This window comes from Mauremys mutica, chromosome 23, assembly GCF_020497125.1.
Source record: "Mauremys mutica isolate MM-2020 ecotype Southern chromosome 23, ASM2049712v1, whole genome shotgun sequence".
In the NCBI taxonomy this organism is placed as follows: Eukaryota; Metazoa; Chordata; order Testudines; family Geoemydidae; genus Mauremys; species Mauremys mutica.
Window position 1 is genome coordinate 7,017,951 of NC_059094.1, and position 15,362 is coordinate 7,033,312.

The 15,362-nt window shown below is 53.6% G+C and overlaps 1 protein-coding gene across 1 annotated transcript in view; it reads left to right on the forward strand.

Moving 5' to 3' along the window:
- The window catches only part of NKAIN1 (sodium/potassium transporting ATPase interacting 1), a 206,391-nt gene that overhangs the window by 154,800 nt on the left and 36,229 nt on the right, over positions 1–15,362 (forward strand). Inside the window, exons 4-5 of the mRNA XM_044998176.1 lie at positions 9,666–9,863; positions 13,949–14,009. Coding sequence (XP_044854111.1) covers positions 9,666–9,863; positions 13,949–14,009 — 259 coding nt within the window. The remainder of the gene's footprint in view (positions 1–9,665; positions 9,864–13,948; positions 14,010–15,362) is intronic.

Sequence of the window (15,362 nt, forward strand, 5' to 3'; positions counted from 1 at the left end):
AACCAAGCGCTCTGCAGCGTTAGCCCCACGTCTCAGCTCTGCTGCTCCTGCTTTCAGGCCTGGTCCAGCTCTCCCCGAAGTTCATAGGAGCCTTTCCGTGGGTCCCTTAATCTGCCACTGCACCTAGTCATTCACCCTCAGCCCCCAGCCGCGTGGAGACCAGGAGACTGGGCAGACGGAAGAAGCTGCAGCAGAGCCAGGGCTTGTGTGAAGCGCCCTGGAGCCGGGCTGGCTCTTGTGCAGCTTAGGAGCACTGCAGGGTGCCCTGCTGCTGCCTTGCTTGCAGCCCAGTCAGTGCATGTCAGAAACATCCGGACAGATGGAAAAGCTCAGGGACTATTGTGTGAAGCTGGAGATACTGCTGAGAGTGCAGAGCAGAGCAGGATAGTTGTTCTCCAACGGGGGGGAGCTTGCTTCTGATGATGAGATTGGGGGACTGGTTGATGGCCAGAAGAGGGGGCATCCTCTTCTGGCCTTCAACCAACCCACCAGCCGCGCCAAGCTGCCCATAGAGCAGGGCACACCAACCCCAAGCGGCACCAGATCCTGCCAGACCAATAGATGTAAAACTTGCAGCCATATCTCCACTGCCACAGTGATCAGCACTCCCCACAACACACCTTTCAAGATCTATGGGTCCTACATTCCGTTCATCAGATACCCCAAAAACTACTGTGTAGGTGAAATCAGACAGTCACTGCGCTCTCGAATGAACTCACCCAGGAAAACGATCAAAGATGGAAGCATCCTATCACCCATGGGCCAACACTTTTCTCAAAGCGATCACTCCATATCTGACCTCTCCGTCCTCGTCCTCAAAGGAAACCTGCACAACGCCCATCTGGTCTGACCTCCTGCACGTTGCAGGCCACAGAACCTCACCCACCCACTCCTGAAATAGACCCCTACCCTCTGGCTGAGTCACTGAAGTCCTCAAATCATGGTTTAAGGACTTCAAGTTACAGAGAATCCACCATTCACACTAGTTTAAACCAGCAAGTGACCCCGTGCCCCATGCTGCAGAGGAAGGCAAGAACCCTCCAGGGTCTCTGCCCACCTGACCTGGGGGAAAATTCCTTCCCACCCTGGTGATCAGTTCGACCCTGGGCACGTGGGCAAGACACCATAGGCACCGACTCCGTGGGTGCTCCGGGGGTGGAGCACCCACAGAGAAAAATTAGTGGGTGCTCTGCACCCCCCGGCAGCCAAGCTTCCCCCCATCTTCTCCTTCCCCCCAAGCACACTGTGTCCCCGCTCCTCCACCTACCTCCCAGCACTTCCTGCCCAGCTGCTGCCAAATAGCTGTTTGGCAGCATTAGCACACTCCAGGGGGGGGGAGGAGGGGGACGTGGCGTGCTCAGGGGAGGAGGTGGGGACGAGGCGGGGCCGGGGATTTGGGGAAGGAGTTGGAATAGTGGCAGGGAGGGGGCGGAGTTGGGGCAGAGACTTTGGGGAAGGGGTTGGAATGGGGGCCGGGAATGGGTGGGGCCTCATGGAAGGGGGGGAGTGGGGTGGGACTGGACGGGGGGGTCGGAGCCTATGAGCCAGACCCCTGGGAAATATTTCCCTGTAGTAACTCAGAGCCCCCTCCCCCAGCTAGTGTCCCCTCTTTGGCCCTTGGAGATATTTGCTGCTAGCTGTTGCAGATCGGCTCCATGCCATTGTAGGAAATCCCATCCTACCATCCGCTCCGTAAATTTATCAAGCTCAGTCTTGAATCCAGTTAGATTTTTCCCCCCTACTGCTCCCCTTGGAAGGCAGTTCCAGAACTTGACTCCTGTGATGGTTAGAAACCTTTATCTAATTTCAAACCAAAGGTTGCTGATGGCCAGTTTATATCGAGCTTGGGAATTTAAATTCATATCTCTGCTAGACACTAATAATCACGGTCTCACCAGAGACACTGGGTTTATGGCTCATTACAACAATTTGTAACCTGCTAACTCTCCTCTGTCCTGCGACTGCACAGGTGTTAATTGCGCACTTCATTTTAAGTGGTTTCATGCAGCATGTGTTAACCCCTTATGCTTAACAATCTGTCCCTCCTTGTATATAGCTGTGACGCTTTGGTTACTTTTTCCAGACCGGAAGAAGAGCTCTGTGTAAGCTCAAAAGTTTGTCTCTGCCACCAACAGAAGTTGGTTCAATAAAAGATATTCCCTCCCCCAGTGTTGTCCCTCAAATATCAGGAATGTCACATAAAATCTTCCCTGGCTTTTGGTAGATGGCTCATTCAAGGTCTTGGAAATTTGGTCTCTGAGATTTCTCAGGCTTAGCAGAAGTGGCAGTAACATGAATTCTTTAACAAAGACAATTATCCTCCGAAGTATTTCTTAGGTATTTGAATTAAATACACATTAACAAACAACAACACACAACGGCAAAGAGTTTTAAGCAGACTGAATAATAATAACTTCTCTGTTTGTTAGGATTCACTAGCATGGAGTTTCTCATGTCACGGTTCTACCAGTTTTCCAGTTAGCCATAGAGTCTTCCAGGAAAACTAGAGTCAAAAAGAATTCTGTTCTGAATGTGGCCGCACGAACCGGGCCTGTTTGAAAATGTCACAAGTGGGCGATGGAGGCTGGAATCATGGAGCCAGAGTCGACATTTCGCTAGTGACTGAGAGCTGGTAGGTCAGGCGGGGATAGGTCAGAACATGAAGACATGTAGCTCGTGTTTGATGTGCTGTATAAAGGGAGCCAGGGAAGGGATGCAAAGAGCGAGGTGATGTGGAACTAAGCAACGGGCTAGACAACGATCTTTTAGCAGCATCCTGAATGGATGGGAGCAGGGCGAGACTGCCTTTGCCAGGGCCAAAGAGGAGGATGCTGCTGTAACTGAGAGGAGAGATGATAAGTGCCGGGGTGAGATTTTTAGCTGTGTGGATGGATAGGAAAGGCCGTGTCTTGGAGACGTTATATAGAAAGAACTGGCAAGCCTTAGGCACAGCCTGGCTGTGAGGACCTAGAGAGACGTCCGAGTGGAAGATGACTCCCAGATTACGGGCCTGAGTGACAGGAGGGGGATGGTGTTGTCTGCGGTTTCCAAGAAAGGAGGCGGTGGGTGGATCTTGGCGGGACGATTAGAAGCTCTGGTTTATCCATGTTGAGCTTGAGCTGATGGCTGGACACGAGGCGATATCAGAGAGACAGGCTCAGACGTTTAGTCTGGACCGGCGTTGCTTGCCAACTTTCTAACGGCACAAAACCGAACACCCTGGCCCCATCCCTGCCCTGCCCCTTCTCTGAGACCCCACTCACTCCAGCCCCCCTCTCTCCCCCACCCTCCCTCTCTCTCACTGGGTGCTGGAGGGGTGAGGGCTCCAGCTGAGGGTGCGGGCTCCAGGGTGAGGCCAGAAATGAGGGGTTCGGGGTGTGGGAGGGGGCTCTGAGCTGGGGCAGGGGTTTGGAGCATGGGAGCGGGCTCAGGCCTGGAGCCGGGGTTTGACATGCGGGAGGGGGTGTAGGCTCCGGCAGGGGGTGTGTGGGCTCTGGGGTGGGGCCGGGGATGTATTTGGGCTGCAGGAGAGGGGTCCAGGCTGGGGCAGGGGGTTGGGGTGCTGGAGGGGGTTCCGACCTGGGGCAGGGGGTTCGGAGTGCAGGCTCCGGCCAGGCGGCGCTTACCTCAGGTGGTTCCCTGCCTGCCCGGGCTCCATGCTGCTCCCAGAAGCAGCCGGCATGTCGGGCCCCTCAGGCTGTTTAGGAGGTGTACTCCGGCTTTAAAAAATATCCTGGAACTCTGCGAGGAGGTTGTATTGGGGCGAGGGAGATTGGAACGAGTCTGGACCTCAGGCTCCAGGGGCCTGATTCTCTTGTGCTTGGTACCTAGCGTTGTTATGTACAGCAATCAATGCAAAGTGGGCGTACGACCAGCTCACAATGGTAACAAGCGCTCTGCTTCAAACGACTGCACAAGGCAGTGGAGAAACAGGCCCTGGGATCTCACAGGAGCGAAGCAAAAGCGCATATTGTGCAAAGATGGGGCACTGCTGCTGTTTGCATGAAAGCTCCCAGCAGTTGGAGCAATAAATCTCAGCAAAAACGTTATGTTAACATTAAATTATTAATAAAAGTTTGTGTTGTTAAAATTAACGGCAGCAGGGAGAGCTGTAAACTGGTGTTCAGAAGAAGCAGGGGAATCTTACGCTGTCAAAGAGCTGGAATGCAGAGAAATAGGCATACGGATAAGCAACGGGTGTCCAGAGACCAGGGTCTGCTCCACACCACCCCCCATGTGTCGCTGCAGGATGCCTGGAGTGGTCAGGCCTCTCTTTTGGCAATCGCTAGACGATGCTGCCACGATAATATTTTGAAGTTTTTAAAATCCAGGTTTTTCATGAATCCACCTTAGATGTTGGGAGGTGAAATTTCTCTTTGTGGGATTTTTTTTCTCTCCCTCAGACCACAACCCGCTGTTTTGTTATCGTGGGGCTGCCCTGGGCTGTGCAGACTTGGGAGCAGGCTACAGTCAAGGCGCCTCAGGAAGGGCACCTGCTGGTTTGTTATTGTAGGGTTGTGGATGTGGAGACTGGATGCTTGTTTGAAACTCTCTGAGCCTCCTGAGTCTGCAGGGCTGGGTTATTAATCCTCTTTGCTAAAGAGGTGTCACTTCCCTGAGATTTCTGCTATTCCCACTTGTGCTTGGGCTGCGACAGGCTCTCTTGTCTCTGACTCATTCTGGGCGTAGTTCAGTTCTTCCCGTTTCAGCCGGGGATGGGGCAGGCTGCGCAGAAGCCCTGCACACATGGAATCTAAGCTCCCCATGCTCTCCTAACCATCCCAAACATTGGGTGGCTTTTGCTGTATGGAACTGGACTGAGACCTACACATACAGGCTGCGGCTCAGACACATGCAGCTTATTGTGGGCATGTCAGCTGCATCTGCAGAAATGTGAGGGGCTCTCTTTTGTGTCCCCCAAACGGTATTGTTCTTATTAAATAATAAAAAGAGCCCCCCAGCTCTTATCTAGTGTTTTTCATCAAGAGATCCCACAGTGCTTTACTAAGTCAGTATCATTTCCCTATTGTACAGAGGTGGAAACTGAGGCATGGAGCAGTGACGTGCCTTGGTCAAGGTCGCCCAGCAGCAGAGTGAGGAATAGACCCTGGATCTCCTGTGCCCGGCTGAGTGTTCTGTCTTCAGGTGTCCCTGGCTATTCATCTGCCACGTGTTGCTGCTTGGGAAATTATTTAGTTTCCCCCATGAAAATTTTCAGTGAAAATGAGAAAAGAAAAAAAAATCTGCCTTTCACTGAAAAACCTCAAAACCAAAACACTGACGGGTTTTTTTTGTGTGGCTTCTGACAACCCCAAACCCAAAATTTTGGCTTTAAATCAAAAATGGTGCTGAATGTTTTTGGTTGCCGAAAACTGGGGGGGGAAATACCGTTTTTAAAATAAATAAAGGTCTGTCGCAACGTACGCGCATTTAACAGGCACGATTTCAGCTTTACTCTGAAGGGCCAGATTCCCGGGGGCGTGGTCTCAATTGGAAGAGGCGGGGCCTCTCAAGATTTAAAGGTCCAGGGGCACCAGCTGTGGCTGGGAGCCCCATGGCCTTTAAATCACCCAGGGGGCTCCCAGCTGCAGAGGTGGCTGGTTGCCCCTGGGGCGAACCAAAGGGCCCGAGGCTCCAGCCACCGTGGAGCTCCGGGCCCTTTAAATGCCACCCCAGCCCAGCCGCCGGAGCTGTGGGCGGGATTTAAAAGGCTTGGGGATATAATTTTCAGTATACGTAGTTTTCGCTTTACGTGATAACCGCAGAACGGCACCCCCGCATATGATAAGACTTGCCTGTACCCATTTTTTGGTCAAAACCAATTTTCTTCACAAAATAATCCTTTTTGACAAAACCCCCGATTTTTGTCCCAAAAAAATGGGAATGTTTTGTCAGCGCACTAAGGGGCTGCTCATTGCTAGACTCCCCTGGGCCCGGATCCTGAACTCAGGGCTTGGTGCTGCATGTTTGGTGCTCCTGGCAGTGCTTAGAGAGGCTGCTTTGGTTTAACATCAGACACAAAGCAGAGCTGGGACATATGCACCGTACTGAAGTGGATCTCTGCTCCTGAACCTGTGCGTGCGCGCGCGCGCACACACACACACACACACACAGTGCTCTCAATGCCGTGGAGGCCTCTCTTCTCTTCAGGGAACCCTCCCACAGCAACGCTTTCAGATGCGAGCGTTCCCTGTGGCTGCACCCAAAGAAAGCCTGGCTGCAGGCTAAGTCCAATCTGTTCTTCTGCCCTGTGAGCAGGGGCAACTGTGTTGATCGTGCCGTGCGTTCATCTGGTCACTCCTGGAAGGGTGCCCCAGCCCACGTATCGTTGGCTCTATTGAATTTCAGCTTTGCATCTTGCGAGTCTGCTATCAGGCGGGTGCAGGTGCTGGGCTGGGAGGATTAGAGAAGCAGCATCTTATCCTTCCCTTGGTGACAGCCCAAAGCCGTGTCTTGTAGAGCCAGGCCTGCTGTGTATGAAGCAGAGATCTGAAAGCTCAGGGAGATCAACCATGGAGAGCCCCAAAGCATGTTAATGGGCTTACCAGGCAGAGAAACCCAGGAACAAAGTCTTCGTGGTGGGGGTCTGTGTGTCCTGTGCTGCCCAGTGCAATCAAACCATGCCGGGGAGAAGGAGAATCCATCTGCATCTCAGAACCAAGAAATGGACCTGGCCAGGGGCTTTGCCGGAGTGTTATGGTGCTGGTTCTCCAGGTGCTGAGTGTCCCTGTGTAACCCACTGTAGCAGGGTGGTTATCCACTCCTGCCCTTTGGGGCTTAAAACAGCCCAGGAAAGGGCTTAAGAGCTGCAGCTCTAAAAGCTGGGCTGATTGGGGAAGCGGCCGCAGCTGGGCCACACCTGGCCTGTATAAAAAGGCCAGGGAAGCCAGGAGCCCAAACAGTCTCCCTCTGCCTGTAGAGGGAGAAGGGCCTGGCTGTAGGAAGCTGGACCCAGGGTACCTGAGTGGAGCAGGGCTGGGGAAAGGCAGAGGAGCTGGGGAGCTCCAGCCTGGAAAGCCCCAGGCTGCGGCCTAGCAGAAGGCCAAGAGGTTCTGGGAGCTGCAGAGGGCAGCCCAGGGGTAGGCCAAGGCAGCAGGTCCAAACCCTTTGCCTATGACGAGTGGCTGATACTGCAGCCTGCCCCAGGACGTGGGGGCTAGATGGACACTGGGCAGTAGCCAAAACTGAGGCAAAGTGGGGATAGTGGGTTGGGGGTTCCCCAGGGAGGGGAGACCCAGATTGGTTAAAAGGGCACCGGGGTCCAGAGAGGGACATGGGGGGCCGGAGGACAGGCGGATCACCGGCCTGCAGAGGGCGCTCCTGGCAGGAAAAGAGCTAATTCCCAGGAGTCACCAGCAGGAGGCGCCGCAGGGGTGAGTCGGCATGTCTACACCCACACACCTGCTGGGTGCCGTGTTCTGTCTCTGGTGGCACCGAGGTGACTTAGTGCAGGGGTGGCCAGCATGTGGCTTGGCTCCTTGTATAGGCACCGACTCCGGGACCGGAGCTACAGGTGCCAACACTCCACTGCTCAACCCCAGGCTGCCCCCACTAAACCCCTTACCCCAAGGCCCCTGCTCCTTCCCGCCCCCTCCTTCACCTGCTGCACCCTTGCTCCTCCACCCCAGACCCTCCTGCACACTGCGAAAGAGCTGATCGCAGCGGTCAGGCGGCATGGGGCGGGAGGGGGAGGCGCCGATCGGCAGGGCTGCTGATTGGCTGGGGGGGCGGGGAGGGGGGGCTGACGTATTACTGTGGCTTTTTGGCAATGTCCATTGGTAAATTCTGGCTCCTTCTCAGGCTCAGATTGGCCACCCCTGATTTAGAGAGAGTGACATGAGTGTGCTCTCCAGCCTGAGCTAAGAGCTGGTTGGCTTTTAGCTCATGTGGTAGCAGCTCATGCACTAAGCTCCAGAAGTCCCCGGTTTGATCCTGCCCGTCGATGACCAGGGTCTGTCGGCGTTACATGTGCTCTGGCTATCTTGTGAGTTTTGCATGGTGTAGCCCAGGGATCCCCAACGCGGTGCCCATGGGCACCATGGTGCTCACCGGGGTGTTTAAGTGTGCCCGCGTACTGGCCGGTGGATGAGCATCTGCCAAAATGCCATCGACAAGATGCGTCATCCAGAGGTGTTGCCGCTGAAATGCTGCCGATTTTCGGCAGCATTTCAGCGGCGACGCCTCTGGATGACGCTACTTGTCGGTGGCATTTCAGCAGTGACACCTGTTGACGTTGACGCTTGTCGGCGGAATTTTGGCAGATGCTCGTCCTCCGCCGCAGTCCTCCATGGCTCGTCATCCGGCGCCCGCCAGACAAAAAAGCTTGGGGACCACTGGTGTAGCCAGTGCTGAGAGAACCTGCAATGGTCCCTTTGCACAGCTGGAGGTACAGGTGCTGCTTGCGCAAAGGAACTAATCCTGGGGCTTGCTGGGATCTCAAAGATGCCGCAGTGTCCTCAGCTCCCAGGCGCTTGCATGCGCAGTGATTGTACAGCATGCAGCTGCCCCTCTCCGGTGCTGCTGGAGCCCTTTAGGAGGAAATGGGAGCACAGGGCTGGCTGGCTGGAGACAAGGGGCTCAGTCCTCAGCTGGTGTAAATCGACAGAGCCCCATGGAAGTCAGTGGAGCTCCTCTGGTTCTCACCAGCTGGGGTCCCTGGGTCTCATCCCTGCTGTGCCCTGGGTTCTCGGTGTGGCCTTGGGCAAGTCAGCTAACGTCTCTGGACCGACTCTGTGCATAGTAACGTGTGTGACTGTGGAGTCACTCCAGGGAAATAGCTCTAGATTTACGCTGATGAGACAGAGAGCAGAACGTGGCAGAGCAGAACGTGGCCAGGTTCCCCATTTGACAGGGGTTATAAGGCTAAATTCCTGAACTGCTCTAAACTGAGATCCGTGAATAGAAGATGCTAGAGAAGGGCCGCGGCGCTGCTAATTATTAATCAATCAGATTGGGGATGCACGGAGAGATGTAGTAGCGATGCGCTATACGAATACGATTCATCGTTCGGTGCAGAAGTACGTGTGGATGGTACTCTAACGCTCCGTCCCGTGGGGCAGGGCGTGGCACCAGCGGGGTTAGAACATGGGCTTTCTGGACTGTAATGCCTGAGCCGCTACTGCCTGCACTGAAAGGCCCAGGCCTGCTGGCTGATGCTGTAGCAGGCTCGTCAGCCCGTCTGTGACCCAGCCACTGCATGAGGGGGCAGAGCATTACACTGAGTGGGTTACGGGTCCCTTCCCCTGTGAAGCCTTGTTCCTCTTGGCGCTGCTTTGGGGAGTGGACCTGCAGCTCCCACTGACTTCACCGAGAGTTGGGAGGGCTCCACACCTCTGAAAATCAGGCCTTTGATGGTTTTGTTTTGGGTGCCATTGTCTCCATGTGGCGACGTGGGTTCGAATCCCTCCACTGACACCATGTAGCAATTACAGAGAACCAGGACACAGCGATCAGAGTGAATGCGAGACTGTCTTTATTTTCTGCTTACACAGATCCTTACTTCCTCGCTGGGTGCCTCCTAGTGGCCACCCTGAATAGAGGCTCTGCATGTTCACAACCAACACCATCCTACCCCGGGAATCAGGAGTGCCCTCTCCTGGGGAATGGTTCCTGCAGAAAGGGGGTGCCTGACGCTGTGCTTGTGTTCCCATGTTCCTCTCCCATAGGACCGGGACTTCATCATGACCTTCAATACCTCGCTGCACCGCTCGTGGTGGATGGAGAATGGGCCCGGCTGCCTGGTGACACCGGTGATGAACTCAAACCTGGCCCCCGAGGACCATCACGTCATCACTGTCACCGGATGCCTGCTCGATTACCAGTACATCGAGGTAGTGAGCAGCGCCATGCAGATATTCCTTGCGGTAAGGGGAGCCAGGGTTTGCCTCGGATCTCGTGTCCCTCCCGTGTGATTCCTGAGTGAGGAATAGCAAAGATCCTGGGTCTGATGCACAAGATTTGACTCCATGGGAGTTACTCCTGGTTTCAAGTGAGAAGAGAATCAAGCCTACTGGGTGTAAACCCAATGTAACGCCACCAGAGTAAGGGTTTGTCTTGGTATGATTGCAGCCTGTGTAGCCATACCCGAGATAGCTGTGATCTAGCCAGCTCCAATAACAACAGCAGTGAAGCCACAGCAGCCCAGGCGACCACTGCTTGAGTAGGTACCCGTGGTCCTAGGTGGGTAGGGCCAGCCTGTGCCCCCAAGTCTTCACTGCTGGTGTTACTCAAGCTAATTGATCAAATCAGTCACACCGGTGACTGCAGTGTAGACATGCCCTTAGTGGGCCTGACACTCCCTTACCCTGCACTTGTACAGGGTGAAAAGAGGTGATCTGCACACTGTGCCATGGGGTAGATTCCTGTGTTCCTAGATGGCTACACACAGCGCAGGGCAATCGAGAGCCAGCCAGCTCACTGAGAACATATCCTGGCCAGTCATCTGTTACTGACCTTCCCAGAAATTACCCTGTACCATCGCTAGCGCTGAATGGCTGTAACACTGCAGCCCAGAGTCAGCTGCATTTCAGGGGTGAGGGACCCCTACAGAAACACAAACTTAGCATTATTTATGAAGGTGGAGGATTGGGAGGCTGAGACATGGGATTTGTGTCTGAATCCAAATTTCCCCCAAAGTTCTGGAGCATTTGGATTCAATGTGTTCTAGTTCTGGCCTGTGCTAAAGCCAAGCCCAGAACTGAATCTGGATCAGAACTTCCCCAAAAGACACAGGAGACTTTGCCCTCCAGAACTGGGGTTCTGGGCCTGTCCTTATTAAGGATCCCCTTTAAGTGTGCATAATGCAGCTGTGATTCCATTCAACATAAACCAACAGGGTGAAGTTTGACACACCGGGATTACCCCCAGAGGGGGTCGTGCTCTTAATGGATGTCAAGTAAAACTGGGCAAAGGGCTATGCATTTAAAAAAAAAAAATTTTAAACACATTTTAAAAAAAAAGTAAAAATCCTCCATTTCCACTCAGCTGTGATGTACCATTGTGTTATGGTATGATACCCTCGCATCTGTGGCACCCACAGAAACCTCTTGAGGAGCTGAAATGCTGTAGAGTGATCAGCCCACATCCTCAAAGGTATTTAGGCGACTCACTCCCTTTGGAATCAGTGGGAGCTAGGCACCTACGGTGGCTGAAGTCATTTCAATCCCTTCCCGCTCCCAAAAGCCACCACTTAGAGGCTGTTGGGCCCATGTTATTTTCAAAGTGAAATGGGGAGGTGTGGTGGGAACTGGTACTGATCTTTAAAAAATACGAAAACAGCAATTCGGGGTGTTCTTCGCTGGTAAATGTATCTCTAGTCCCCAGTTAAATCGTGGAATGAATAATAGCAAGAGGTGTGGGGGAATTACTTAAAGATCTGGGGTGGAATTCACCCTTATACAGAAGACCATCACAAAGCACACTTAACTCCTCTGCACCTGGTAAATTTCACTCTAGCACAGTGGTCCCCAACACAGTGCCTACGGGTGCCATGGCGCCCGCCGGGGCATCTATGCGCACCTGCGTACTGTCCGGCGGACAAGCATCCGCCAAAATGCCGCCGAAAAGCGGCGTCATCAAGAGGCGTCACTGCCGAAATGCCGCTGATTTTCAGCAGCATTTTGGCAGCGATGCCTCCTGACGTCGCCACTTCTCGGTGGCTCGTCGTCCGGCGCCCACCACCCGGCAAAGGTTGGGGACCACGGCCCTAGCCGATAACAGAGCCATGAGCATTAAGCTGCATGGATTATAAACCACCAACTTCACTCCTTTGCCTTTAGTTTGAATTGTAAACTGAGTGGAAGAAAGGAATGCAGCTGAGGCACTAACATATCTGCGGGCGCGAGGCTGGCACATTCCAGCTGGCGACTTCCCGGTGTGTTAGCGTACATTAGCGCCTCGTGCTACAGGGGCGATGTTGATAATATAATGTGTCATATCAGCTCGTCTCTGGGCTGGTGGTGCGCGAGGTGTGAACAGCAGAGGAGCAGACAGACCCTGTGCCTGAAAGCCCCCCCCCCCCCCCCCCCGAAATGTGCTGTTTCGTGTGTGCGAAGTGTTGACTCAGAAATCATACTCACAATGAGAGCCAACAAAAGAGCTGAGCGACACGTTCCCAGAACCGTGAGGACTGAGGCCACTGCTTTCATCTCCCCGTCTGGCAGCTTCCTACACCAGAGCTGCTAGTGAGTTGTCACCAGGCAGAAAGATGCCAGGAGTTTAAGCAATTGTGAACATGTCCTTGGCTGGGCTGGAAGCAGAAGTAATTGCCGGAGAGACACGCTCCCCTTTCGGGGATGCCGGAGGGAAGGTTTTAAAGGAGAGCTGCAAGGCAGGGTTTAAAAACGGGTGCACTTTTATTGCACACTTGTGCACACCCAGCCCTCCCCCATGTCCCCATTAATAACAGCAGGGCTCCCTCGTGCAGCCTCATGAATGACAAGCCCAATAAAAAAAAAAAAAGTTGAGTGCATCAAGTGCTGCTTCACGACTCCGCCTGGCAATGGGGGAGCTGGCAACAGGGCGGACCCAGTCCAAGTGAGACAGCAAACATCTGCCAGACACGCCCTGGGCTGGCTTCTACCAGCCTTGGCAGCAGCAGTCTTTGATTTGGGGTGGGGCCAGGACTCGGGGGGAGTGGGAACTGGGCATGTGAGCTTTGCGAAGGGCCTGCTCCCCATCAGTCTCTGCAGCTTGTCGTCTCCAAGCTAATCGCAGGCTTCCTGTCGGGTCAACTGGCCTCTCATGCAGGCAGGGTGTGTGGCCTGGCCGGGTCAGAGAGATCTCTCCCTGCGTAGTATCCTGCGAGTTCAGTCCTGGTCTCCAGCACAGCCCTCCCACGGCAGCACCGCTGGAGAAATCCGCTCCTGCCTTTGCCACGCCATGCGGCAGGCCACCTCTGAGGACGCTGTGGGTCAGTGATGAGCCTGTCCTCCATTGAGTCAAGGACCCCAGTGCTTCCTCCAGTCCAGATGTAAGTGACTCAGGCAATGGGGTCTCCAGCAGACAGAGCCCGTGAAGTGCAAATATTGGAACCAAAGAGAGTTCCACCCTTGTTCCCCAGTTCCCGCTCCATAGAACAAACTGGAGGGATTTGAAGTGTTGGGGGCAGGGGCACAACCCTTCCAGCTCCATCAGACCCCATAATTCTCTCCCAAAAGAGCACTCCCTGTCACCCCCACTGCGGACTGATGTCACAGCACCCACCTGGCCAAGGTGCTAGGACATACCCCTCCCACTCACCTGCTGAGCGCTTGTGTAAACATACAAGTTGCACCAGTTTGTCTTAAACTGGTTTCTGGCCATCCCATCAGAGGACAGGACTAATGCCATGTGACTTAGGTGACCTGTTGCCTGCCATGAACAGAGTTGAAAACAGAGCCAAAGGGTAAAATTCATCCCATGCAGAAAACCTGCACCAGGTAGGGCGACCAGATGTCCCGATTTTATAGGGTCAGTCCTGATTTTTGGGTCTTTTTCTTATATAGGCTTCTATTACCCCTCACCTCCTGTCCCAATTTTTCACACTTGCTGTCTGGTCACCCAAGCACCAAGCCTATGCACCACTTATACTTTTGTGCAGCACCTAGCGCAATGGGACACCGTTCTCAGTTGGTCCCGGGCCATTGCCGTAATAGACATGGTTAATAATAGTTAATTACACGTTAGCCCATCGGGTTGAGGATGGACAGGTCTGTGCTGGGCCCTCTGAATTTCACCCAACATGAACAGCTTGTGAAATTGAAATTTACTAAGAAATTTGTAACCTTCTAAATCTGTTTGCAGGTAACTGGTGAGCAAGATAAGGAGATTAAACTGACTTGATAGATTATTCGCTCCAGATAGTCTGCCCGTGTCCACTGCTGCTACTTCTGACCCTGACTATCTGTCTGGTTTCACATTTCTCGAGTTCCAAATAATTGGCTTTTCTCTCTGTGTTTTTGTTTTGAAGCTCTTTGGATTCGTCTATGCCTGCTATGTCAGCAAAGTGTTTATGGAGGAAGAAGACAGCTGTAAGTGCTTTTGCTATTAGTCACAGAGGGTGAGCGGCAGCTTTGCAAAAGAATCAGGGATAATATGGTGCATTGGTTTGCAGAGCCAGTGCTGGGCACAGCAGAAGTGTCGGGATTAATGAGGGGGAAATGCACCAGGCTCCTTTTTCCTCTGGGCTCCACTTCCGAGGAGGCTCCAGTGCCAAGGCTGAGACCTAATCCATCAAATGACACAAGCCAGGATCCCTCCCCTCCAGCCGTCCCCCCAGACCCCTCAGTTTTAATGGTGCCCTGTCACAGGGTGACTGACCCTTTTAAGGGGGGGATGGGCCTGGCCCCACACTAGACTACCTCCCTAGCTGCAGGGCCAGCCTGAAGAGAACCCGCTCCCTGTAGAGGCCAGCAAGACGGAACTAGTGGCCACTGGTTATGCAGAGCTGTTTAACTAACAAATGATGCCGGGAGGCCAGGGCCTGTCCCTGACTCTGGCCTGGGGTCGCTCCTGCAATACCCCCTGTTGCTCTTGCATGGTGTGGCCCACTGGCCTACACGCCCCCTGAGGAAATGATTCTTTGGTGGCACCTAAAAGCCACAGCCAGGTTTGGCTGCTGCATGCGCATGGTATGGGAGAGGTCTCTGCCTCGAAGATCTTAAAAATAACAAGACAGACAGTCAGATATGGACAGACAACCAAAAAGCAAAACAGCAGGCCTTGTGAACTCCAGCCTGATTTCTTCCCCATTTCCCCCGGCATAAACACTCCTTCCCTCACCTTCCCCCACCCACCAATTTTCCCATCTCCAGCATTCACCGCAGTCTGGATTTCCCAAGCACTGGTCTATCAGGAAGGCAGTGTAGTCTAATGGGAAGCGCAGGGAGTCAGAGCCCCTGGTTTCTATTCTTGGCTTTGCGACTGACTGGCTGTGTGATCCTGGGTAGGTCACGCTGCTCTGTGGTTTAAGCAGGACTTACACTCTATGCATCTAGATGTACATGCAGAGTCCTACGGCAGGCGCTTTGTCACCCATTGTGCCCCACCCCAGAGCAGGGAGGTTGGCCAACAGGACAGCAGGTCAATCAGTGCGATGTTTGTTAGTTTAAAAGAGAAATACAAACAATGGGAAGATGATGGAACAATCAAGCTTGTCGGAATGAGCCTTTTGGGCCAGTCCTCTGTCCTCTGCTCAACCTCCCACTCCAGCTCTGTCTCTGATGAAGGGGCTGAGTGGAGCTAAATAGTTAATGGTACCCAGTAGGTCCATAGGAAGCACCACTACGGCATTAGACCCCAATCCAACTCCCGTGGAAGTCAGTGGGAGCAAAGGGCTTATTTGGATCCCCGGCGAGGGACTGCCCAACCCACAAGCAGTGCGC